Here is a 24,674-nt window from a genome sequence, read left to right on the forward strand (position 1 = left end):
TGTGCGTTGTGCCGGAGACTGGTAGAAACTCTCAGCTGCCTTCCCGCGGGGAGTTTGGGGGCCTGTCAGGCCTGCCTGCCTGCATTGTCTTCGGATAACTGGTTTCGTGTGAGGTACGTGCGTGCTACTTTATTGTTCATTTTTCGATTTCCTTGTTCCATCAACGTTTTCCTTCTGATCATGTATTCAAAGTGGATGATCACTGTGTGCATCAGTAAGCATTGATCATTTTTCCAAGCATGGAATGAAATTGAAGTTTTCACTAATGCACAGGGATATATTTAAGGGAAGTACTGGGGGAGGGGGAGGGGGCTTGTCAGTCTGCAAAAATCCCTCTCCTGCACCAGACACCTATGTGACATCTGTGTTATGAACCTCACACTTATCAGCATCAAGCTCAGTCCAGATCAAATTTAGCTGAATTTGTGACTTATCTTGTGTTGAAGGTATGATAATAACTTCCTTTTCTGAAATTGCCTTTGCAGCACAATAATGTCTTGAAAAGCTGGCCCCCTCTGTGCTGACATTGGTGATGACCATACATAAAACCAAGTGCTCAAGCAATTTTTGCATGACATATGTTTTGATCATGTTTGCCTCCAAATACTTGTGCAGCATGTTTTTTAAACATCTCTCTGCATCGACTAAAATGTACCTGCATTGGCTGTATTGATTAGTCTGGACACTGTTGTGAAGCACCCAAGGTCATGTCTGCCTGTAGCATGCTAAAAAGTAATTTTAGTTACTTTTTGTGTTCTATTTTCTGTTGTGAATTCCTGTATATCTTTTCTGCTTTAAATGCACACATGCTTCTCATAAAGGATCACAACTTATGTTTTATGTGAGATGATACTGAGTCAGATGTAATCTTATTCACTGAAGTTATTCCTAGACTCAGATGATGTTTATTGCCTATATCCTTTTTGGTTGTGCCTTCAGGTGGTGGCATGTATACATATTTCCTGATTGAAAATAACTGGTCATAAATTGTTGGTCACTGGTGGGTTACTTAAATTTCTGGTCAAGTACTAGTTGTTAGTTAAAATTGCAGTTGGTCAGCCAATCTGCAAACCACATCAGTGTTGGATGGATGTTTTCAGGGCAAGGTCAGGGCAAGCATCCCTTATTTGGAGTAGCCAGTAATCAGTGCTGACTATGGTATTGGACATTTTGAGACTCCTGTGACATAGGCAATTCTCCCAGTTGTTTCAGGACCAAATGATTAAATAATAATCCTTTTAACAGCAGTCAGTGTATCTGGATAATCTTTCCTAGCAGTCAACTTGAGATATGCCATGTGAAAGACCACCTAACATGTCACATAAAATTCCTTGAAAATAAACAAAATGTCATTATCACAGAACAAAAGACCATACTAGTGCACACACTAACGGTTATGCACGTTTGAATCTCACAAAACACTTGGGAGTGTTCTTACACTCCTAAACTACACAATGATATCAATAAGCAATAAGGTCAAATTGCTCCATTTGATATTTTTGGGCCCTGTGTGAGCAAGGGATGAGGTCATGTAGTACCAGTTGACATTGTCAAGCTATTCCAGGTTAAATGAGATGCGGAAGTTATTGGTCTGGAAGCATGTTGATTGTACATCTGTTTCACAACTAGTGTAACAAACCATTTTATTTTGTCACTTATAAGTTGACCTCACATGGAATCTGATGGTGACCTAGTGTAGTCCCAATATATTGTGAAAGATGCTAACTGAGGGGGGGGGGGGGTACAATGGCTGATGACTTACTTCTGGACAGCCAAAAACTCAAAGAGAAACTTTGAGTTACTGCATGTAGAAGCAAAGATCTCCAAGAACTCTTCAATTAACCAGTGGCTTCAGGGCAATCTCAGTATAATCCACCTCAAAAATTGCTTTCAGAATGTTGGAATTTGTTGCAATTATTAAATTGGTTGAGGGCAGAAGTTCCCAAATTGTATGACTTGTCATCCAGTCAGCATATTGCAAAGCATATGCTACAGTTTAAGTGTGCACATATGTGTGCACATCTCTGGATAGAATGCTACCATTCTATGAGCCTTTGCACCTTTTATCTGACCACATCCTGAACAGATTTCTGATCACAGCAACCCTAGCATCCACTGTCAACTGAATGCTTTTTGGACAACATCAGTCTTCCATGTGCTGCCCCCTGTACTGTCAGTGGAGAAAAAATATTCAAAACTGATTGATAAGGCTCATTGTATATGTAATAACACTAAAACTGATATTGGTGTGGTCAGAATATGCATTAGGTATTGGTTGCATGTTGCAGGTTCAAGGTATCAAACTCTCATCATCATCATTGGGCTGCTGCAACACATTCAGCTGCTGAGGCGGTATGACATCGCCTGCCTCTCACCCTGACAGAAATGGCAGATACTGTGGGGAATGGAACCCTGCACCTCTGGTTTTCCAGATGTGCAGTGGTGACAGGTGTATGTACCAACTATCAGCACCCAAGGTATCAAACCAGACAAAAAGCATCCCTCAACATAACAGCATTAGCATCATGTGACTATCTGTGTAGAATTCATTCTTGTGCTGTTGATGGTGACACTGCTATTTTTACAGGTCTGTTTTTGTGAAAATTTGCTATTTTGCTTTTAATTTTGATGCAAATACCAGCACTTAACTGCTAATCAAAATATTGAGGAAGTTGCCCAAAAGCCCAAGCCAACTGCTTTTGGAATTAATGAATAAGTAAAACATAAATGCATGTCATTACAACAATGGCAGGTTCATCATCACACAACATGGAATGAGAATGAGGTAGCTGAAACTTTGATAACAGTATTTGACCTGAAATTAACAACCCTGTGCACATAGTTTACAATTTGTTTGTGCAGGGGCAGGTTTTCACATCACTTATGGTGTGGTACTGGTATGACTGGCATGGCTGATATGACGATCAAATTGGCTGATGTGGCAGGCCCAGGGCTTTGCTCTGGGGGTGTTAGGAGCCACCTCCCAGCCCACCACCATATGTATCAATATGAAACTTATGAAACAGCAAATAATTACTGTCTGGAAAGCAACAGGTAAAAGAGCATTCTGGCTGGACCAATCTGCTCAAAGGTGCCCTTCAAATGGGCTGAAACTATGTCTTGTGTACTGTGCAGTGGTATCAGGAGGTTGGTTGCTGCGAAAGCAACACGGGACGCGTTAAGCGAAGCACATTGCTTCTTGGTAAGCCGTGACTATCGTCCGTTGGAGTACGGAGGTCGTCACTCATGACCTCACTATCATGTAGCCCTCACGTGCAGCCGTGCTCTGGGCTGGCCGCGGTGATAGGGAACGCGCGCTTGATAAGACAAGCTTGCTTTCGATGCAGAGTGGCGCCAGATGTGAGCGTTTTGCGGGCGATGTCGACAGGGTTGTGGGGTGTGGACTCATTTCTAGTGTGCACTGCTGTATGCGGTTCTCCCGCAGTGCTGACCCGCATATCCGTACAGCTCATGAAAGGCTATAAGCTAGCGGTCCATTCACCGGGCTGCGGCCATTGTGGTCATGCAATTACGTACATCTGTTACGAAAGCTTTCCTTTAATTTTGGGTTCACATGTAACAATTAACATATCGACACATATATGTATATATATATATATATATATATATATACATATATATATATATATATATATATATGTATGTATATATATGTATACATAACCATCAACAATTGCCTCCATTAACAACTGTTTGCGGCAATGTCGGCAGCGAATGCAGAGCTTTACACCTAAATACCGAAAATATCCGTTACAAAACAGCTTTGAAACCCACACTGTTTGGAAATTTTCTCTTTTTCGGGCGCTGGAACCGCCTCTGCTACGCTGTTTCTGCTTTCTTGCATTAACAGCAGTCATGGTAGAACTATTTCTTTGGTCGGGAGCAGTCCGTGGGGATCACCATGTTGCATTATCGCTCAATTGTTATTGGAGGTCCCTCCCAATGCCAAACGCTAAAACCGCCCCTGCGGGTGCCATGTCCATGAAATTTTCCACCATACGTACACAAGATATTTAGTAAAGTTAGATAATATAGATGACTTGCTCCAAACTCTTTCGGAGAAACCAGAAAAACACCTGGAGGCTCTGGATAGACCACTGCTTTATACGCTTGTCACATAGATTAGGCTTGTGCGACTGCGTTGGTGATACAACCTATTGTGAAATTATTTGGAATAACTTAACCGAAAGCTTTAAGTTGAAATTGCCATTCCGTCGGAAGAAATGGCATTGGACTCTCTGCTTGCCTTTGTAGAAGTAATTAGTTTGATTTGCGTTACTTCGCCATGCATGTGGGCTGTGTAACGTTCAAAATAACCAATTGGCCAAAAGGTGTGTGCGATAAATGGTACGACAGCTTGACGCCTTCTGTTAAAGGCAGTGACATACGGACATGTTGAGATTATCATGCGGATATAACGGAACATGATACTATGGCTTTGATTTCTCTCCTGTGGCGGTTAGCACAGTAACCGTCTTTCTAATTTCACTTTGGCTTCCAGGAACATTTTTGGCGTATATATTCAGCTCATTGCAAGCTTCTTTACACAGCGGTTACACACCGTTCACATATCACGAGTTTAGTGATGCACATGCTGAAACCTCCATCAGTGCATGACTCGTAGGTTGGCTTACGCCGTCCGGTGTGGCAATGGAGCGTTCACAAATTACAGTACGCATTTCGGTCAGTCCTCAACCACACTTTCCGCCGGGGTAACGCGCTAGTTCTGTCGGGCGGTCCCCTCCCCTCGCCTGGTTACGCTTTCTTAAACGAAACTTTCCGAAAAATTGACGTCGTTTGGCCCCTAATTGAGCTAGAGAAGCAGGCAAATAATCGATTTGCCCTTGTCATGAGAGAAACCAAACAACACACATTTACAAACTGTACACGTCTGTACAAATTTTAAGGTTTGAATGGTGGTCGATGTGACGGTAGCGTCATATATCAGGTGATAGGCCAACAGTTAAACAGAGTGTTTCCTTAGTAAGTTTTATTTGGTCCAGATTGGGCAAAACATTGTCATTTTAATTTTCAATCTAATCGTTAGTTCATGAGACTGTAAGAGGTTATCTGTGTCAGTGTCAGTTTGTCTTGTGTCAGTTGTGGTTGACAGAATGGCCTAGGCGGTTCCAAATAAATTCAACATTGTTCTAGCTTGACATTGCCATGTCTGAATCGAGGTTTGGTTAAATTGTAGATGGTTTTAACGCCAGCGTTACAAAATTCACACTAATGCCAATACTAGCCTGGATCACACTGGCACATGCAAAACAGCTTCAACGAATGTGGCACAGTGCCCTATAGACGCACCAACTTGTGCGATGCACTCCTGGCTTTGTGCCCCCTCCAGACAGGGTTGCGGGGCTTGTGACCAAGGCTCATTTCACTGCTGCTGCCGGTCTACTCAGACCTGACCCTGACACAAAGAGAAGTCTCCTGTTGATATGTGATTTGTGTGCCCATCCGTCTGCAGCGTCCCGTCGCCTGCCGCCATCATGACGCCGCTGATCGCGATGGTACTGAACGGCGTGTTGCTGTTCCTGGTGCCTCCGCTGCTGGTGCTGTATACGACGCTGATGATCCTCGCGCCGTTCGGCCTCTCGCTGGGCGTCCGTAAGAAGTACGTGCAGCTACTCATCAAGATATTCGAGGTGGGTGGACGGCGGGCTGGTTCGGGCACGGCAGTGGATTCACGCTGATGTTTCGGAGCGCATTTGGCTAGCACGATCACAACTTCCGCAGTCTCTCAACGGCGGCCGCAGCGAATGCATATGGTGTGCGGCTAGAAGCTGGCGTTCTGGCAGACTTGTGCCTGACTGGCGCTGGTTAGTACAGTTCCTGCCGTGTGCACCACTGTTTGAGTGGCGCGGGCTAGCTTAGTTGCTCCAATGCGTACAGCGTACTGGCGCAGTTCATCCGTACGTACCGCTCTCTTGTGTGGGCTGGTACAGTCCCTGCGTACCGCTCTGTTTTGTGGGCTGGTACAGGTCCTGCGCACCGCTCTCTTTTGTGGGCTGCTACAATCGCTCCCCTGTGTACCGCTTTCTGGCGCGGGCTGGTACATTCGCTCCTCTGTCTACCGCTCTCTGGCGCGGGCTGCTACAATCGCTCCTCTGTGTACCGCTCTCTGGCGCGGGCTGGTGCATTTGCTCCCCTGTGTACCGCTCTCTGGCGCGGGCTGGTACATTCGCTCCCCTGTTTACCGCTCTCTGGCGTGGGCTGCTACAATCGCTCCCCTGTGTACCGCTCCCTGGCGCGGGCTGGTACATTCGCTTCCCTGTGTAGTGCTCTGTGGTGTGGGCTGCCATAAGTTGTCCCGCTGCGCGCCGCTGTCTGACTGGCACGGCTGGCACAGTTCGGTCGGGTGCGGCTGGAGCAGAAGCGGAATCGCAAGAACCAGATGTCCGGCGACGGAGTGGAGGCGGACGACGAGTTCTCTGACGACAAGCTCCTGTTGGTGCCCGACCCCGACCAGGAGAAGAAGACGCACCAGGTGAGACCAGGGAAGCGACCCCCCCCCCCCCCCCCTCCTCCCTCCTCTCACCCGGGCGGCCAGCACCAGTGGCTGCACGACCTTGGTTGGTCTGTTTCCGTTGTGGCTACGTTCATGCACGCTGATAAAGAGTCGGCGAAAGTTGTGGTGAGCACGTCACAGTGTTCGAATCATAAAGTTGGACGGAAATAAGCAAACGCTGCAGGCTTATTTAGGTTTCGTTTAGGCGAGATGAGTGGATGCCATTTGATGCTGACCATTTCATGACACCGTGCCCCCTCCCCCACCCCCGCCACACACACTGGCTTGTGTCATCAACTGATTGCTGACCACTCCATGATACTGTGCCCCTCCCCCCTCCCCCACTGACTTCTGTCATCGATTGATGCTGACCATTCCATGACACCCTGCCCCCCCCCCCCCTCCCCACTCACTCGAGTCATCAGTTGATGCGGACCATTCTGTGGCGTACTGCCCGCGCACACACGCACCCGTATCTTCAGTTTATACTGACCAGTCCATGACATCTTGCCCTCCCTCCCTCCACACACACACACTAACTCGTGCCATCAGCTGGTGTATGTTAAATGAACTGGTGGGGACATGATGCTTTTCATCTAACTCAGCTGATTTGTGTTACAAGTTTCCATAAGCTCACGCGTGTACTGTGACCTTGTCAGAACGGCCGTCGCATAATACGGATGAGCACGGTTGAGGGCCCTCCGGACGACTCTGTCAGCTACCGCCTCGACTCCTGTCTCGACTACGTCAAGTCGGCCTTGCAGGCGATAGTGGACGACGAGGTCACGAAACGCTTCTGCGCCGAAGAACTCAAGGTCGGTTGACGTCTGATTAGTTCTGAGGAGTTCAGAGTTAAGTGGCAGGTGGCGCGCGGTGAGGAGTTTAGGATGAAGTGACTTGTGACACGTGTTAAGGAGTTCAGGGTGGGTGACAGGTGACACGTGTTGAGAAGTTCAGTGTTAGAGGTGACGGGTGACGCGTGTTGAGGAGCTAAGGGTGAAATGACGGGTGACACGTGTTGAGGAGTTAAGGACGAGGCGTCGGGTCACACGCGTTGAGGAGTTAACGGTGAAATGACTGGTGACACGTGTTGAGGAGTTAAGGGGGAGGCGTCGGGTGACACGCGTTGAGTTCAGGGGGAGGTGACGGGGGACACGTGCTGCGAAGTTCAGGATGAGGTGATAGGTGACACGTGTTGAGGGGTTCAGGATGAGGTGACGGGTGACACGTGCTGGGGATGATATAATGGTGGATGGTTTTCGGGACCCCTGTCTTCAAAGGCCATTCCGTGTCCAAATCTGTAAAGGTGCCACTTCCACGGATAAGGTTACTGCGCCGTTGCATTCTAATAGGAAAGCAGAAACAAGTTATGCAGAGAACATATTACCCCATGCGCAGTAGGAGGAAAATCCGACGGCACCGCCCATGTCGACGTCCAGCAGTAACCGATTTGGTGGCATCAAGGTTCCAAACCACCCAAAGGAACACGTCCCATTAGCCCAATTAACACATGCTCTCAGCTCACCAAGTAAGCTTCAGGCTACCATGACGGGTTAACAGTTGATGGGCTATCGGATCTACTACAAAGCGGTGCCTCTGTCGGGCTCGTCAAGTAGAAGCCGTGAAGTCGGGGCAAGCCGTCAGGTACGGGGCATACTATAAGGATGCCCTGCACTGGGGGAAGAGATGCTTCCGACTTATGGGCTGCTTACTTCGGGAATGTTATTTCCTGCTGGGGGGGGGGGAGGGAGGGGGGATAATCCCATAAATCGAGATCAGGCTTGAAAACATTTAGTTTATTATCTGAACTCTCCGAGTTTAGTTTCGCTGCCACATCCCGTGGATGTGCTGGTTTGCCACAGAAGCCAGGTTCCTAGCAGGAATCCCATCTCATCTCGGGGAGCGCTAGCATACTAATTCGGCGTCGGGGGCTCTCCTACGTGACCAGTGTTATGTGCCGGCCCATTGCCGGCGCTTTCAAGGTGACTCGGGATCCACACCACGGTCTTTTTACCGCTGGCAGAGCGAGCCCTCGAGTGTTGCTAGGAGAATCATAACAACTATGTGTCTTGGGCCTGCCGCCAAAGCACATGGACTGAACTCAGCGACTCGGGAAACGGCGAATGATTGGAGATAAGGGTCCGCCAGAGATGTGGCCAGGGCGCGTGGAGACTGCCTGAAGGTCAGCGATAAACTGGATGCTTGATGGTATAGCGCGTTCGCTCGAGTGCTGCGCGACGACACACAGACACGACACCCGCCAGCCGACGTCCTCCAACTAGCGGTGTGAAATTAGCTCGAGTGTCGCTATGAGGAGCGTTATCAGTCTTTGCGCGTCGCATTGTAGCTGTACTCGAAGAGCTGGACGTTCGGAGGCTGATCAGTGATGTGACATAACCGTCATGTGAAGTGACCGTGGCTCATCGCAGCGGATTGAGCGGGGCGGAACTGGGCTGACGCCAGAGCCCAGTTACGGAATCCATTGCACAACTCGAACACGCATCGGCTTTTACGCATGGCACCGAAAGCAGATGTTCGTGATAGGACGCATTCTTGGGAGCTCATGGGGAGTCGACATGTGACTCGTTCTAGAGGGCTCAAGGCGGTGACGCCTGACGTGTACTGGGAGCTCAAGGCGGCGGCGCGTGCTGGGGAGCTGAAGGAGGCGCGTGTTGGGGAGCTCAAGGTGGTGACGCCTGACGTGTACTGGGAGCTCAAGGCGGCGGCGCGTGCTGGGGAGCTGAAGGAGGCGCGTGTTGGGGAGCTCAAGGTGGTGACGCCTGACGTGTACTGGGAGCTCAAGGCGGTGGCGCGTGCTGGGGAGCTGAAGGAGGCGCGTGTTGGGGAGCTCAAGGTGGTGACGCCTGACGTGTACTGGGAGCTCAAGGCGGCGGCGCGTGCTGGGGAGCTGAAGGAGGCGCGTGTTGGGGAGCTCAAGGTGGTGACGCCTGGCGTGTACTGGGAGCTCAAGGCGGCGGCGCGTGCTGGGGAGCTGAAGGAGGCGCGTGTTGGGGAGCTCAAGGTGGTGACGCCTGACGTGTACTGGGAGCTCAAGGCGGTGGCGCGTGCTGGGGAGCTGAAGGAGGCGCGTGTTGGGGAGCTCAAGGTGGTGACGCCTGACGTGTACTGGGAGCTCAAGGCGGCGGCGCGTGCTGGGGAGCTGAAGGAGGCGCGTGTTGGGGAGCTCAAGGTGGTGACGCCTGACGTGTACTGGGAGCTCAAGGCGGCGGCGCGTGCTGGGGAGCTGAAGGAGGCGCGTGTTGGGGAGCTCAAGGTGGTGACGCCTGACGTGTACTGGGAGCTCAAGGCGGTGGCGCGTGCTGGAAGCTCAGGGCGATGGTGCGTGCTGGGAAGCTGAAGGAGGGAGCGCGTGTTGGGGAGCTGAAGGAGGGGGCGGGTGTTGGGGAACTCAAGGTGGTGACGCCTGGCGCGTGCTGGGGTGCTCAAGGGTAGTGTGACCGAGCTCGAGCTCTGAAGAGTACAGTTTAATTCGTGCTGAAGCGGCGTTCTTTACGTTTCTATTATGTGGTCGGCCGCGAATCAAGACAAAACGCGCTGGTAGTAATATGGGTGTTAATAGTGAGTGCTAAACCAGTTTGTTCATGAAACACATTTGTAGAAGAAATGGAGATTGTATTTCTTGGGAGCTTAAGTGCTTAGCAATGAAATTAGTACTGCCTTCAACCGGTAGTGCATGATTTTGACGTCGTGGGCTGTCTGAAGCGTGGCCGCTTCCCCCGGTTGCCCGGGCTCTCACGGAACGTTGGTCGTTGGGCGGTGTTTCGACCTGTCTCCGATCTGTCCGTCCGTTGGCCGGCATCTCTGACATTGTCCACGTGCCCGGCCGCCCCGGCGTGTGGGGCGCAGGCGTGCCGGCTCGGCCTCGCGTGTCGTGTCGTGTGTGCCGAGCAGGCCGTGGCCGCCGGGGTCTGGTGCCGCGGCAGCCGGTGCGACCGTCTTCCGCGTGGCCCGGCTCCTGCCCCCCCCCCCCCCTCCCCGCGCGGCTCAAACGCCACATGCCCGGCCCGGGCCCGGCTGGGAGGTCAGGCGGTGGCGCCCGGCTCGGCTCCCTGCCCCGCCCCGCCCCGCCCCGCCCCGCCCCGCCCGGCTCCGCTGCCCCTGGCCGGTTGGACCGGGGCGCCGACAGTCCACGGCCGATTAGACGTGATAGGAGGCGGTCGGGTGCCCGGCTGGGCCCCGCGTCACCGTCAGCGGCAGGGCTGCCGCGATCGCCGCCCTCAGGCCAGCTCCGACGCGTCTGTCGGGACGAATGCGGTCTGTCAGCAGGGCGAAGGTCGTCAGACGGCTGTGAGGCGGGAGTCCAGTCGCGTTCTCTGTTTCGAGGCCGTCTATACGTTGTGAAGGACAGTAGTGCGATTGGAAACAATTCACAGTGCGGCGCTCTGTTCAACTTATTAGTTAGTTTAGTTAGATAGTGCGTATAGGTGCTCTCTGAATTCGACTACTTTGAGCCTCACACCCCTGCCGCTGTCTTGCTGACGACGATAGGGGGCGAAGGGGGGGGGGGGACAGATGGAGATGACTGGTCATCTCGATGCCTGATGACCGATGATTTCGATATGGTGACTGATGATCTCCATTTCGACGACCGATTATCTCGATCTCGGTGACCGAGGATGGGAGGACTGGTATATTGAGGCTGTCGCTTCGAATTCCAGAGAAACCAGTCTGATGGACCCGGCCGATGACGTCAGCTAGCAACTGGTCAGCAGGAAAGAGGGGACCGACCTGGCACGGCATTGCCATGACGTGGCGCGGCAGGACACGAAAAATCCTCCCCGAATTTGCCTGGGAAACGACCGTGGGGGAATTAGCCCTTGGAACAACGTGACGGTACCTGAGTACGCGGCAAGTATAGGCCTGGCAAGGCCTATGCATTTTGACCAAAAGGGTGGAAACAGATCTTTTTATATTGAAGTAGCCGGTTGTGACGAACGATGAACAAGGCTGGCCGTTACTGGCAGTTGCTGGTACAGGTTGACAGATAGCGTTGCTCCGTCCCCTTCCGCTGACGAGCGTCACGGTCCACGCAGCGGCGCTAGGCGAGTGATGAGGTATCTCGCCTGCCAAGGGCGCTGAGATCGGAGGATCGGCCCCGCTGCCGTGGCCACGCCGTGAGGTAGACTTGCGAGCGCGGCGATTGTCGGCCCGCCGGCATCTCTGTCTGTTTTGCGCAGCAGCGTGCCAGCTTGGGAAATGGCCCGGCATTGAAGGCGGTCTGCTAACTGAGCCGGAAACGTGGGATCATTCTGTGTGCGTTGAAAACATTGGTGGCGTGTGCTGTTGTGCAACGTAGACCAGGGCCTAACATAATGCGTAAGTTGGGGTCCGACTTCTTTAATTCAAGTCGGTAATGATGTTTGTTTGATGACACGGATTATGACGAAAGGGAAAAGAGTGAGCACCTTTATGACTGGTGTTCAATGTAATTGCAAATAAGTAGTAGTTGGAATCTGGTTGCTCACACCGCCGCGTTGCCAGTTCCCGGCCGCCGGAGGGTCCCCCGGTGTGTGCTGTCGTGGTCGGCCGGCTGCCGCTGGGCCCGGCAGCTGCGCGCTGGCGTGGCGGGCGGCACGCCCCCTGGACGCGGACTCCGGAGCGCCGGCACCCGGCCGAGGGGTGCTGACTGGTGACCGGTCGGGCGGTCCCGTCACTGGACGCGGCCGCCAGACGCCGGCGGGCCGGCCGTGCCGCCGGCGCCGGTCACGGCCACGGCTGGTCAGCGCCCGTAGCTGAGCACGACACGGCGGCCGCACGCGCGCGCGTGGGCCCACCAGCCAACTGGCTGGTACGGTGCTGGTATGGGCTGCCCGTCGACGTGACTTTCGATGATGATCTGGTTGTCGTCATGCGGGAGGGATTGTCGAGCCTCGCATGCTGTGTGATTATACTCAATTTGGTGAGCATGCCATCATCAGTCGCCCACCCTTTACACTGCAGTGGCGTCGTGAGAGACTGTTTTTAGTGGGGCTCACTCTCGTTAAGTGCGAGGTTGGGAACCAAGTGATTATAAAGAAACGATTCTGACTGAGGCTAACCCTGTTATGGCGGCTCCGGTGATCATACACGGGCCTGTGCGTTTGCCCTCCACCCGGCGCATGGGAATCTGTAACTGGCATCGATTTTGGAAAAATAGCTCTGTTTATTTAAGCCTGGGAACTTGTCGCACTCGTGCGGTGGACGTTGGTCTGAGCGCCTCTGACCACACGGCCTCGGCGCGCTGCCACATGAGCACGCCACTGGTGGAGGCGGCTCGGCATCGGACCCGGCCGTGCCGGTGGGCGGGGCGCGGCGGCGCCCGGACCGGGCCGGCCGCGTGCGCGGCACGTGCAGACCGGCGGCCGAACCGTTGCCGGGGCGACACGGCGGCGGCGGCGCGCCTGTTTATTCGGGTGACATCTCGCACCGTCTCCGTCGGTGACGGTCACGGTACACGTCGGTCTCCGTGCCGGCCGCCGGTCAGGTCCCGTCGTCCTGTTACTGGGGCAGGGCAGGGTGTGACGTCCGCCCCCCGGCCGGTGGCGGCTCCGGACGTGCACGAGGGAGGACGCCGAAAACATGTATGCCAGGCTTGTCGGTGTCTCTTGAGTTCGAGGGTATGTTCAGAAACGCTTGCTCAGGAGTGGCGGAAGGTTTTGTGACATCTCTTCCATCCGACACACCGCCGCCTGGCTGACGTTTGTGTGCGGCCGGCGGTGGGTGGCAGGTGGCCGCGTGGTCCCGATGGCCGGTCCGGAGTCCGGACGGCGGCCGGCCTGCGCAGTGTCGGCCAGGACGCTGACCCACCACCCGGCGGCCGCTCAGGACGGGCTCGCGTGATCGCTCCCGGCCACACACGAGCAGATTAAATGCTGGCTGCCGGCTGGGCGCTCCATGGGCGTACCTTCTGTACAGTGCAGTGGTACGCTGAGGACTGGGGAATGTTAGGCTGTGCCTTCCGTCGGCGATTTTGTTTTTCGAGGTCTGGAAGATATACTACAGATGCACACCGTCGGTCCATTGCACTCACCTTTGTTCCTGTGAGAGATCGGGGAATATTTACGTTCTTGGCTTTCACGCGCGTATACCATGATTGGGCTCAGATGGCAAATTGGGGCTTGAGAACGAGCCGACTGCCCAGGCCGTATGACGCCCATTGATCTGGTTCGGAAATGAGTGTTTGATTGGTGTTGCGTCGTAATCGGGTATTTTTTTATTTGGTTCTGTGAGAGACTTATGTGGATATAGGGAGAACTTGTATTCCCTGGTAACCACTTACGTAATTTAAGGTTCCATTGCAGGCTTTTAAGAATTCACCATTTTATCACATCGTTCGTTGATCTGCAACATTCTCATTCTATCTGTCGCATTACCATCTAGCAGAAACACAAAGCCAGTGGTTTTTGCAAGCGTGATTTTGCGCACGGTGTTGTGAAAGAATGTGCCTCAGCTGTGTGCGGATAGCTGAGGTGGTTAGAGCGCCTGCCTTCCAATCCACCCGCCCGTGGCCGTGTGGGCTATAGTAGCTTTGGATTGTCTGTTTAGATTGGAGCCCTTTCGACCGGCAATGATAATGTCATGGCTGTGGGATGACGGAGAATGAATACCGATGGGGCAGAACTGAATGCGCCGGGGGTCGGGGAGGAGGGGTCAGCCACTGAGCCTCGGCCCGTGCAGGAACCCTTCAGCGTGGTGTGCGTTGAGTGCCCGGTCGAGGTCCCCCTCTAGGTGGCCTCTCGACGCACTTGTAACTGATGAATGCAGCCTGCCTCGAACAGGCGGGGTGTCGCGAGGATGCTGGTTGAAGCGAGACAGGGAATAGTAAGAGGGTCGGATAGCTCCACTGGCTTTAGGCGCTTGCTATTTATGGTTGGCAGGTATGTCCTGTGGCCCGTCGCAGCGGATGCGCTGAAGGCGAGGTGACGTCAGAGGGCAAGCCGGGCCGTGCCGAGCGTTGCGGTACGCGGAACTTTCGCCACCAACTTGTGCCGTTGATTGGAATTGCGCGTTCGGTTGGAGCGGGTCAGGGCTCCCGTAACAAGTGCTGCTTAGCTTGAAGTCTGGTTCCAGAAATCCATACACTCAAAATGTTGGATAAACTGGTGGATGGATATGTTTTTAAATGTTGGATGGATAAATCTTTAAAAAGCCGGGCAAAAAAACCTGGTGTTGTAGGTTCATGGTCATGTTTTATTGTATTTTTACCTGTCCCCCGGCTTGATTGTCGTTTTTCGTTTCTTATGGATGGTGACTGCGGCAGAAGTGTCACGGAGTTGCTTACGCGGTCTCTCTTTCCCAGTCCTGGAACTTGCTGACGCGAACTCAGCAGAAGTACGAGTTCATCAGCTGGCGCCTGACGCTGCTATGGTTCGTGGGCTTCTTTTTCCGGTACTGCTTCCTCCTGCCCGTCCGAATCACCATCTTCTTCACTTCGGTAAGCACCGCCTGGTCACCTATGTGGAACGATCCCATTTTAGGATTGATAGCCTTTTTGCGTGCGGGGACGGCAGTGGGATGGATGTCTTTAAGCTAAGATGTTCTCTTTCGTGTGTTGTATGTATTCGTTGTGTTTTGTTGTAATTGCAAGCGCCTAATTGTGGAATGTTTGCCTTTTCGCAGATTTTTGAAGGTTCAAGCGAGTTTTATGTTTTGATGTTTATTTTGCCCATTTATTGCTGTAAGTGGACTTCTGCGTTGTTTTGTAACATTTGCCTTGTCGTGTTTCGCCTTGCAGGGCGCGAAATTATGCTAATTCTTGATATATTTGTACGCACCATGCATATATCTCTTCCATTATCTGTCTTGTTCGACGCATGCTTGTCTATCATGATATTGTACTCGGAACATGTCGGTGATTGGTGCCTGGATCGCGTCGTTCTGTCGGTCTTCTCCGTTTGGCGGGTGCTGAGAGCGGCGCCGGACAAAGCCGACCTTGACCAGTGGCTTGCAGCTCGCTGCCCGTGCCGATGACCAGCGTGCTGCGTCGCAGTCTGCACGCCGCTGAAATGTCGCCGCAGCGCGCTCCTCACCGCGCCGCCCTGTCTTCCAAGGTGGCCTCGTTTGTCCTCTTCGTCTCGGCCGTTGGCGTGCTGCCAGAGTGCCGGCTGAAGCGCTGGCTCTACGACAAGGTCTCGCTCATGGCGTTCCGCATGTTGACGCGGAGCTACTCGGGCTGCGTGCGCTTCCACCAGCTGGAGAACCGGCCGCGCGCGCGGGGCGTGTGCGTGGCCAACCACACCTCGCCGATCGACGTCTGTATCCTGAGCTGTGACGTCAGTTACGCTCTGGTCAGTGGGCGGCGGCCGGGTATTCGTCTGTCCCTGCGGGCTCCGTGCTGCTGAGCTCTGTCCATGGGGCCTCGTCCGCGTCCATGTTGTGGTCTCCGTCTCGCAATAGGCCCCTCGGCCGTTCCTGTCCCGCAGCGGGCTAATCTGCTGTCCCTGTCTTTAGGCTCCTCGTCAGTCCCTGTGCTGTAGCGGGTTGTTTAGCTGTCCCTGTCTCGTAGCAGGCTTGCGTCCCTGTGCTGTAGCGGGTCATTCAACTGTCCCTGTATTTAGGCTCTTCATCCGTCCCTGTCTGCAGCGGGTTAGTCGACTATTCGTGCCCTGCAGTCCATTCTCCGTCCTTCGTTATCCTATAGTAGTATGTTCGTCTGTCTGTCGTGCAGTGGGCTCTGCATCTGTCCCTGTTCAGCAGTAATCTGTTGGTTGGACCTTTCCGGAAGTCGGCTATTCGTCGGATTTCGCCAGCTTTACGCAGCGGCAGTATTGCGCATCGATCGTCTGGTTCGTTGACAGGAGCTGTGTCCGTCCTTCGTGACGTGCGCGGCTGACAGTGCGGGACCTTCACCGTCAGCCGCGCACGCCACGGACCAGTTAGTAGAGTCGTCCATTTTGCCGGTCAGATTAGGGTCTGGGTGTGCTGTCCACCGTGTCTGGCGGCCTTGGTGGTACAGACCGCGGCACTTCGGGGTGTCCGTAGCGCCGGCTCGCAGTCGGAGGTATGTTGCGCTGCTGTACGCTCGTTCGCGGAGGGTCGCACATGCCCGTCTGTGATACGCTGGCTGGGCGGAAGGGCCGGCGCCGGCGGCGATGGCCGGGTGTTCTGCAGCGCCAGCCGACCGTCGACAGGGGCGGTGTCTGGCACGTTTGACAGGTGTGCCGCTCGGACGCCGGCGGCGGCTCGGTCAGCTTGCCTGTCCGCTGGTGACTCGTGGGCGTTCGTCCCTCAGGTCCGCCAAGTGTTCGCTGCAAAAGCGTGACGGTGTTATCGTTGTTGTCATTGGCTCTGTCCAGCGGGCTGCCGACTTGAGCGGCCCTTCGCCGATGGTGACGCGGTCCTGCATGCCACGTGGGAGTGTTGTTGCCGAGGGTGGTCCCATCCCAGGCATCCCGCCTGGGATATGTGGCTGCCTCGTTTGGCGATGCTGGGCTACCGTCGAGGGCTGTGTGGCTATGTGCGTGAGGGAAAGCATGCACGTTTGTCGTTGTCTCGTGTACCGCGGGTCCTGTGTACGGCGCCGCCACCAGGGGCTTTTCCCGCGCGTGTGACCCCGGGGCGTGGCGTCGCCGCTGGTCTGCCGCAGGTGACTTGGATGGTGCTGGCCATGTCGCTGCTGGGCTGCCTGCCGGACAGCACGGCGCGCCGCTGGGCCGCCCAGCGCACCAGCGTCTTCTGCTTCCAGTTCATGTCCAACACGCTGTCGGCCGTCATCACGTACCACAACCCGGAGAACCGGCCGATGCGCGGCATCTGCGTGGCCAACCACACCACGCCGATCGACGTGCTCGTGCTCAACTGTGACCAGGCCTACAGCCTGGTATGTGGCGGCCGCGGCGGTCACGCAGCGCCCACGCTTGGCTTCCCTGGGACCGGCGCTGCACAGGGCTGGCGGCAGCTTGCTTGGCGTGGTAGCGGCGTGTGCTTTGCCTGGCGTTTGTGTGGACGTCCGGGACTGGCAGCATGGGCGTGATCCGAGTTATCTGGCGGCGAGACGCTCCCGTTTGCTGGGAGGGTGAGCTGAAGCGAAGCTCCAAAAGCGCAACTGATTGCATAGTCCTTGATGTGGCGCATTACAGCCGTGGTGCTTGGGCAGCTCATACCATTTCAATTCTCAGTCATGTTAGCTGTAAATTAACTTGAATGCCACATTGGTAACCTGTCCCTGTATCGCCCCCCCCCCCCCCCCTCCTGCTCTTAAGTAATCACAAAAGGCATTTGCCAACTCATTGATACAGCCATGGATTGCTGACATCATTTGGCGAAGGTGCCTGGATCCATCAGCTCAGTTTTCGGCATGATCTACTAACAACTGACGACTCTCACATCTGTTAACGTCTCCGTGTTCCGCGCCGCAAGGAGTGTTGGTGTTGCATGCGTGTGACTGATGGTTTTTCAATCATCCTTACTTTTGTATCTCAGGGGATGGCGAGTGCTCATCCGATGCCGGCCCATCGCTGACCCTGGTGATGACCGGACGTTCCGATGACCCGTCTCATAGCGCAGTTGTCTCTAGCCTCTTACGACCTGGGGTGATCTCAAGCCGCACATTTTGCCACTGTCCTCTGTTTTAGAACACAGCACTGTTAAGATAATTTCTGGGGAGTTTCTGGTGGCCTCTGCTGGTTATACCTGTTCGTCTGTTGATGCGGCGGCGCGCGGCTGTGCCCGGGCCGCTGTTGACGCGCTGTGGCGTGTGCCCGGGCCGCTGTTGACGCGCTGTGGCGGTGTGCCCGGGCCGCTGTTGACACGCTGTGGCGTGTGCCCGGGCAGATCGGGCAGCGGCACAGCGGCTTCCTGGGGCTGCTGCAGCGCGCCCTGACGCGGGCCTCGTCACACATCTGGTTCGAGCGCGGCGAGGTCAAGGACAGGTCGGCGGTGACGCGCCGGCTCAAGGAGCACGTCGACGACCCGCACAAGCTTCCCATCCTCATCTTCCCGGAGGGTACCTGCATCAACAACACGTCCGTCATGCAGTTTAAGAAGGGCAGCTTCGAAGTGGGCGGCACCATCTACCCCGTCGCCATACGGGTGAGAACAGGCCGGCTTTGGACGGCCCATTGGAGGGAGCGTCGAACGCGGGGTGGTAGAGGATTCAGGAGGCAAGTGTGCTAGCATCAGTGCCAGTACTGCTAAGGCTCGTGCAGCTTGATGGCTGCAGTGTCGTGTCTCTTGTCGGCGCTGCTGGGGAGCTGCTGCGATCATGTTGTTATCGCCCGTACTTTTGAGACCCTCTCCATGCGGCGATCAGTTGGGCATTGGAGGTACGTGGGCCAGGAAGTGGGGTCGGCCGAAGGTTGGAGAGTGAAGAGTCACCTCGGGGTTGGTTGGCGTCCGCGCGCTGATTCTGACCTGGGAGCCGTACGAGGTGACTGGAGCCTGTGTGGCGTTACGCTCGTATTGGCGGACGCAGGCAGGTAAGGTGACTTAGACAGACGCTACAGCGGCTATTCACGTGAAGGGCCAGACGTGCTAGCTGCCGAGTTATTGCTAGACACGGGCATGTCGCTGCATTGCTGTTGGCAACCCGAAACGAGAAAGGGCTTGTGTGGTGTATGAGTCAAGCGCTGCAGCACTGTAGCAGCTCAGCGTCGCCCGTGGCGTCACACCAGCGCCAGCGGCTCAGTAAAGAAATCCCCGCGCATCAGCACACACGTGGTTATAAAACAGGTCACATCAACACGCATGTAAATTTTGCGTGGTGTGTGATTCACCCCCTGATTGCGTTTGATCGCATACTCGCCGCGTCCGTGGAGCCACATCCGGTGCATACTGTAGGCACGCAGCACAGCTGAACCGCACCGAGTTGCCCCTCCCCCCCCCCCCCCCCCAGTTCAGGTAAAATGTCCTGTGAGGTCGGGAGCGGCTCAAGCCACTACCTGCGGCACGTGCCTGCGCGCCGCGCCGCCGCTGACTGCCAGGCATGCGTTCATGCCTGCCAGCGAGACAAATCGGGAGACATAGAGGAATGCCCTCCGGCACTTGGCTAGAGAGATTGACACCGATACATCACCGCCGCGCCGCTTAGGAAATGATGTATGAACGCTAGTGGCTGTGAGAGCCAAGCTCTGAAACCTTCGCTGTCGTGAGGTCTAATTAACTCACGACACACTCCAATTTAAATTTACGAGATAAGTAACTCAGCGCAGTGTCTGCGGTAATTCGATTCGCTGCGGTGACAGTAGCCATCGGGAACGCTCTCTAAATAAGAGCAGGAAAAATCCGCCCCGTCGAGTCCTTCGGTGACATTTCTTTGTTCATGGCAATAAGATATTGCGCCATGCCAACGCTTGCAAGTCGTAAATCAGCCTGACTTCTGCTCGTATGAATAATTTAACGGCCGTCGTTATTCAAGCGCACGGTTCTTCGCTTGTTGTTAACAGCAACACAAAACACGTGGCTCACGCATCTGCCGGTCCTGAGCGGATGACTATCAGACGGGGATGCGGGGGGGGGGGGGGTCTCGACGGTCGACACGCCGGCCCACCGCGCAAGCCCCGGGGCGTATGGTGGGTGGTATTGACTGAGGCCGCTGTAGCCGCTCAGCCATGTGTCGGCCGGCCGGCGCGCCATGTGACGCCGCTCCCGTCTCCACAGTACGACCACCGGTTGCGCCATGTGACGCCTTTCTCGTCTCCACAGTACGACCACCGGTTCGGCCATGTGACGCCCCTCCCGTCTCCACAATACGGCCACCGGTTGGGCCATGTGACGCCGCTCCCGTCTCCACAGTACGACCACCGGTTCGGCCATGTGACGCCCTTCTCGTCTCCACAGCACGGCCACCGGTTCGGCCATGTGACTCCCCTCCCGTCTCCACAGTACGACCACCGGTTCGGCCATGTGACGCCGCTCCCGTCTCCACAATACGGCCACCGGTTCGGCCATGTGACGCCCTTCTCCTCTCTATAGTACAACCCCCGGTTCGGCCATGTGACGCCGCTCCCGTCTCCACAGTACGACCACCGGTTCGACCATGTGACGCCCTTCTCGTCTCTACAGTACGACCACCGGTTCGGCCATTTGACGCCCCTCCCGTCTCCACAATACGGCCACCGGTTCGGCCATGTGACGTCCTCGTCTCCACAGTGCGACCCCCGGTTCGGCCATGTGACGTCGCTCCCGTCTCCACAGTACGACCACCGGTTCGGCGATGCCTTCTGGGACAGCAGCCAGTACAGCATGCTGCACTACCTGTACATGATGATGACGTCGTGGGCGATCGTGTGCGACGTCTGGTACCTGCCGCCAACCTCGCGTCAGCCCAGCGAGACGGCCATCGACTTCGCCAACCGCGTCAAGGCGTCCATCGCCAGCGCCGGTGGACTCGTCGATCTCATGTGGTAAGTGCCTTCCCGCCGGTCTTCTATGCCTTCTACTGCTGTCCTGTTTGCCACACAGCTTCGTTGTTTGCGCTGCGGCACTGGGTGGAAACCGTGACAGGTCAATGCCCGGGGGAGAGGGCAGGGTCGAAACCGGACTTCACGACGCAAGATGCGGCGGGGCTCTGTCCTGTCCGCTGGCCACGACCCTGTGCTATCTGTGTATCCTCTTAAAACTACGGTCATGAGGTCTTCACCATAAAGCGCTACGTCCGCCCCACTTCCGCCGCTGGTTGTGCCACGAGGTGTCAGTGTGACCCTGATGAAGGGTTGGGGCACCGCTGCCTGCGCTGACTCCGTGTTACACGTCCGTGTAATGAAGTGCCGGGGTTGGCTCCGTGTTACACGCTCGTGTGATGAAATGCCGGGGCACCGCTGCCGGCGCTGGCTCCGTGTTACACGCTCGTGTGACGTCACCCTGTGGGGCGCCCGGCGGCGCCCTGAGACGGGCCCCCTGCGTGTGGCTGTAATCGGGCCGTGTGGCGCCGCTGGGCGAGCGACGTGTCCAGTGCGGGCGGCGGGCCTGCGCGCGCCGGAGCTGTGACTCCTAGCGCCCCCTCGCCACAGGGACGGGCAGCTGAAGCGGATGTCGGTGAAGAAGGAGTGGCGGGAGAAGCAGCAGCAGCACTTCACGCGCCGCATGCTCGCCATCAACCAGCAGCTGCGCGACGAGCAGCGCGAGAAGGACGAGTGAGCGGCGGTGCTGGCGGCGGCCCGGCTCCGGCCGGGGGCGTGTCTTTCCAGTCAGCGAAGCCGGCAGGCGTTCTCCTTCAATCGACGTACGCGCTGCCACCGGACCGCTGCGGCCACTCGTGCGCTGTGGTCTGAACCGAGCGGAGTCGACGACTGAGCCGCGTCTGATGCGCCGGCCGACATTCCGGGGAGCCCCCGGCCCGTCGCGAAGTAGCGCTCGTCTCACAGGTTGTCACGAGTGTCGAGGCGAGACGGCAGGGTGCGAGGCGTCCGGGACCCCGATGGCCAGACTGACGCCGTTGTGGCGGAGCTGTGCTGTGACAACCGTGCGGCGGTGCACGGTTACGACGTCGCAACGGAGGACAGCCTCGCGTTAGCGACTTGGTGTCCAACTGGTTAGTGACGTCGCTTGTAGCTGTTCCAGTATGAGAGCCACGTGTATGAGTGACGCTGGTCGTCCCAGTCTGGCGTTTGTGCGGCTGACGGGATGCCTCCAGTCCAAACCAAACTTGTGTGCCTGCGATGGTAGCTGCTCTTGTTTGAGAGCACGGGTGACAATGTGACGGCAGGACTGTGTCAGCCTGACAGCGGTGGTTGACAGTGCGACGATAGCTGCGTGTGACTATGTGACGTCCGAAGGTGGCTACTCGATGGGGTCAGTTGAAAATAGCGTGACGAAGAGCGTGACTGTCCTCTTGCGAAAGAAGACGTGGCGGCGTCCACTCGCAGAGCTCGGCGGTGCCGTGCCGTGCACGCCACCGCAGTGTCATCGGATGGCACGGAAGCGGGCGATGGCGGGCACTGCCGACCCGGGGGGCCTGTGTTGGGCAGCTGCGAACGCGAGTGAACCCGTGCTCTCCCCGCTCGCGGCGGTGTGGCCCTGGTCGAGCGACCCCGCCTTGGAACGCGAGCTTGGAACGCGAGTGAGCCTGCGCCCTCCCCGCACGCGGCCGTGTGGGCCTGGTCGGGCGACCCCACCAGCTGGGCTTCGAACGCGAGTGAACCCGCGCCCTGCTCGCACGCGGCCGAGCGGACATGGTGGAGCCGCCTCATCAACTGAGCTGCGCGTGCGGCAGCGGCGCGGGTCGCGCTGCCCGTTAGGATCGTTTTTGTGCTTCGAGAGACTATTTTTGCGCACTAAATCGTATGCAACTATTTGGTAATGCCCTTGTTCGTGAGCCTACCAGCGGGCTCTGACAGTTATCATGGGAGATCGCAACAAAAGGGCGGAATTAGCGATAGGTTGCTTTAACACTTGACCCAAGATTTTCGGTTGATTATTTATGGGGTGTGCCTACTTTGTTGGTGTTGTTTGTGTTTCAGTCTGTCAGGCTTTCGAACAGCTACTCAGTTTTTGTTTCAAAGTTGTAGGAAGTTCGAAAAGCCTTCATTGAGATCTTTTGTTTGTTGATAAGACCTGTTTCATAAAGCGGAGCATTATTATCTGTTCGTTACGTATTCCCCGTTAGATATTATTGCATCTAATTTGTGCTCGATTGAAACCGCAGCGTGTATCATGTGTCGTGTTCCAGTGCTTCCATGCCAGGTTGTCTAGTCTTGGGTTCTTGCCGCGCCGTGTTCGCACAACCCTGCTGTCGAGGGGCTCACCACGCGTGACCGTGGCGTCGATGAGCATCGCCGCCGCCGCCGTCGGGTGCGGCAGGTCTGCACTGTGGTGGGACAGGTTTGGATTGGGACGGGACAGGTTTGGACTGTGGTTTAACACATCTCGGCTGTGACGAGACAAGTCTGCACGGTGACTGCGGATCTGGACTGTGACGGGACAGTTCTGCACCGTCACGATACGGATCTGCACTGTGACGGGACAGGTCTACACTATGATGGACACATCTGGGCTGTGACGGACAGGTCTTGACTGTGCCAGACAAATGCAGACTGTGACGAGACAGATCTGGGATGTAACTGACAGACCTGGACTGTGACGAGCGGGTCTAGACTGACACGACAGCTATGGACTGACAGGGCACCTGAACTGTGACGGGACAGATCTAGATTGTGGCGTCTGTGACGGTGTGGGGTAGAAGTGCACCGCGACGAGCAGGCCTGGGCCGTCGCGAGACGGACCTGGACTAAGCCCGCACAGATCTGGACTGTGACAAGACAGGCCTGTACATTTACGAGACATGTCGGGACTTTGACGAATGGTCTAAACTGGCGGGACAGATATGGATTGTGACGAGGCGGAATAACTAGCCTGTGACTGTCTATTGCGACTGTCTGGGCAGCCACGATCAGAACCAATACATGGTATCGTATGGGCGTCTTCGTCTTTGAAGTGTATTGCGAGGAAGTGGGGAAAAGACAAAGACCCGAAAAACCGGGGCTAACAGAAACGGTAAGTTCTTCAACTCGAGCAACATTCTGCAGACAGCAGAATGTCGCGCGCTTACTTATGCCATTTTACGCTTAATTTTCGGTAAATCGCGCGATGATCCCACTGGTTGATATCACGATATCAATTACGTTAGCACCCGGTAGTTTACGGAGATGGATGGTCCAATGAAAGTTCATACAACCTCTAGAGCTTCAGTGGTTCTCGTCCCGGGTCAGGACCGGGCCCACCCCATGGACTACCATTTCCGAGTCAGGGCCGGGTCCACCCCATGGACTACCATCTCCGGGTCAGGACCGGGTCCACCCCATGGACTACCATCTCCGAGTCAGGACCGGGTCCACCCCATGGACTACCATCTCCAGGTCAGGATCGGATTCATCCTTGGACTGCCATTTCCAGGTCAGGACCGGGTACATCCTTTGGACTACCATATCCGGGCCAGGACCGGGTCCACCCTTGGACTACCATCTCCGCGTCAGGACCGGGTCCACTCTTTGGACTACCATCTCCGGGTCAGGACCGGGTCCACCCTTTAGACTACCATCTCCGAGTCAGGACCGGGTCCACTCTTTGGACTACCATCTCCGAGTCAGGACCGGGTCCACCCTTTGGACTACTATCTCCGAGTCAGGACCGGGTCCACCCTTTGGACTACCATCTCCGGGTCAGGACCGGGTTCACTCCTTGGCTCTGCCGGATTCCAGACAGG

At 55.6% G+C, this 24,674-nt stretch overlaps 1 protein-coding gene across 3 annotated transcripts; it reads left to right on the plus strand.

Annotated features, from left to right (window-relative positions):
• LOC119109572 (glycerol-3-phosphate acyltransferase 3) lies at positions 1-23,889 on the plus strand (the record flags this gene model as incomplete). 3 transcript variants are annotated; one of them, XM_037233253.1, is given in 10 exon segments in its annotated part: positions 1-113; positions 5,495-5,672; positions 6,377-6,514; positions 7,195-7,350; positions 14,835-14,969; positions 15,586-15,822; positions 17,121-17,354; positions 18,308-18,565; positions 20,669-20,877; positions 21,484-23,889. In XM_037233253.1, coding segments are annotated over 9 exon segments (1,650 nt in total). In that variant the 3' UTR covers positions 21,611-23,889.
• Positions 23,890-24,674: the final 785 nt, after the last annotated feature.

The sequence above is a fragment of the Pollicipes pollicipes genome, unplaced genomic scaffold (genome assembly GCF_011947565.3).
Source record: "Pollicipes pollicipes isolate AB1234 unplaced genomic scaffold, Ppol_2.1 Scaffold_7231;HRSCAF=8579_pilon_pilon_pilon, whole genome shotgun sequence".
NCBI classification, from domain to species: domain Eukaryota; kingdom Metazoa; phylum Arthropoda; class Thecostraca; order Pollicipedomorpha; family Pollicipedidae; genus Pollicipes; species Pollicipes pollicipes.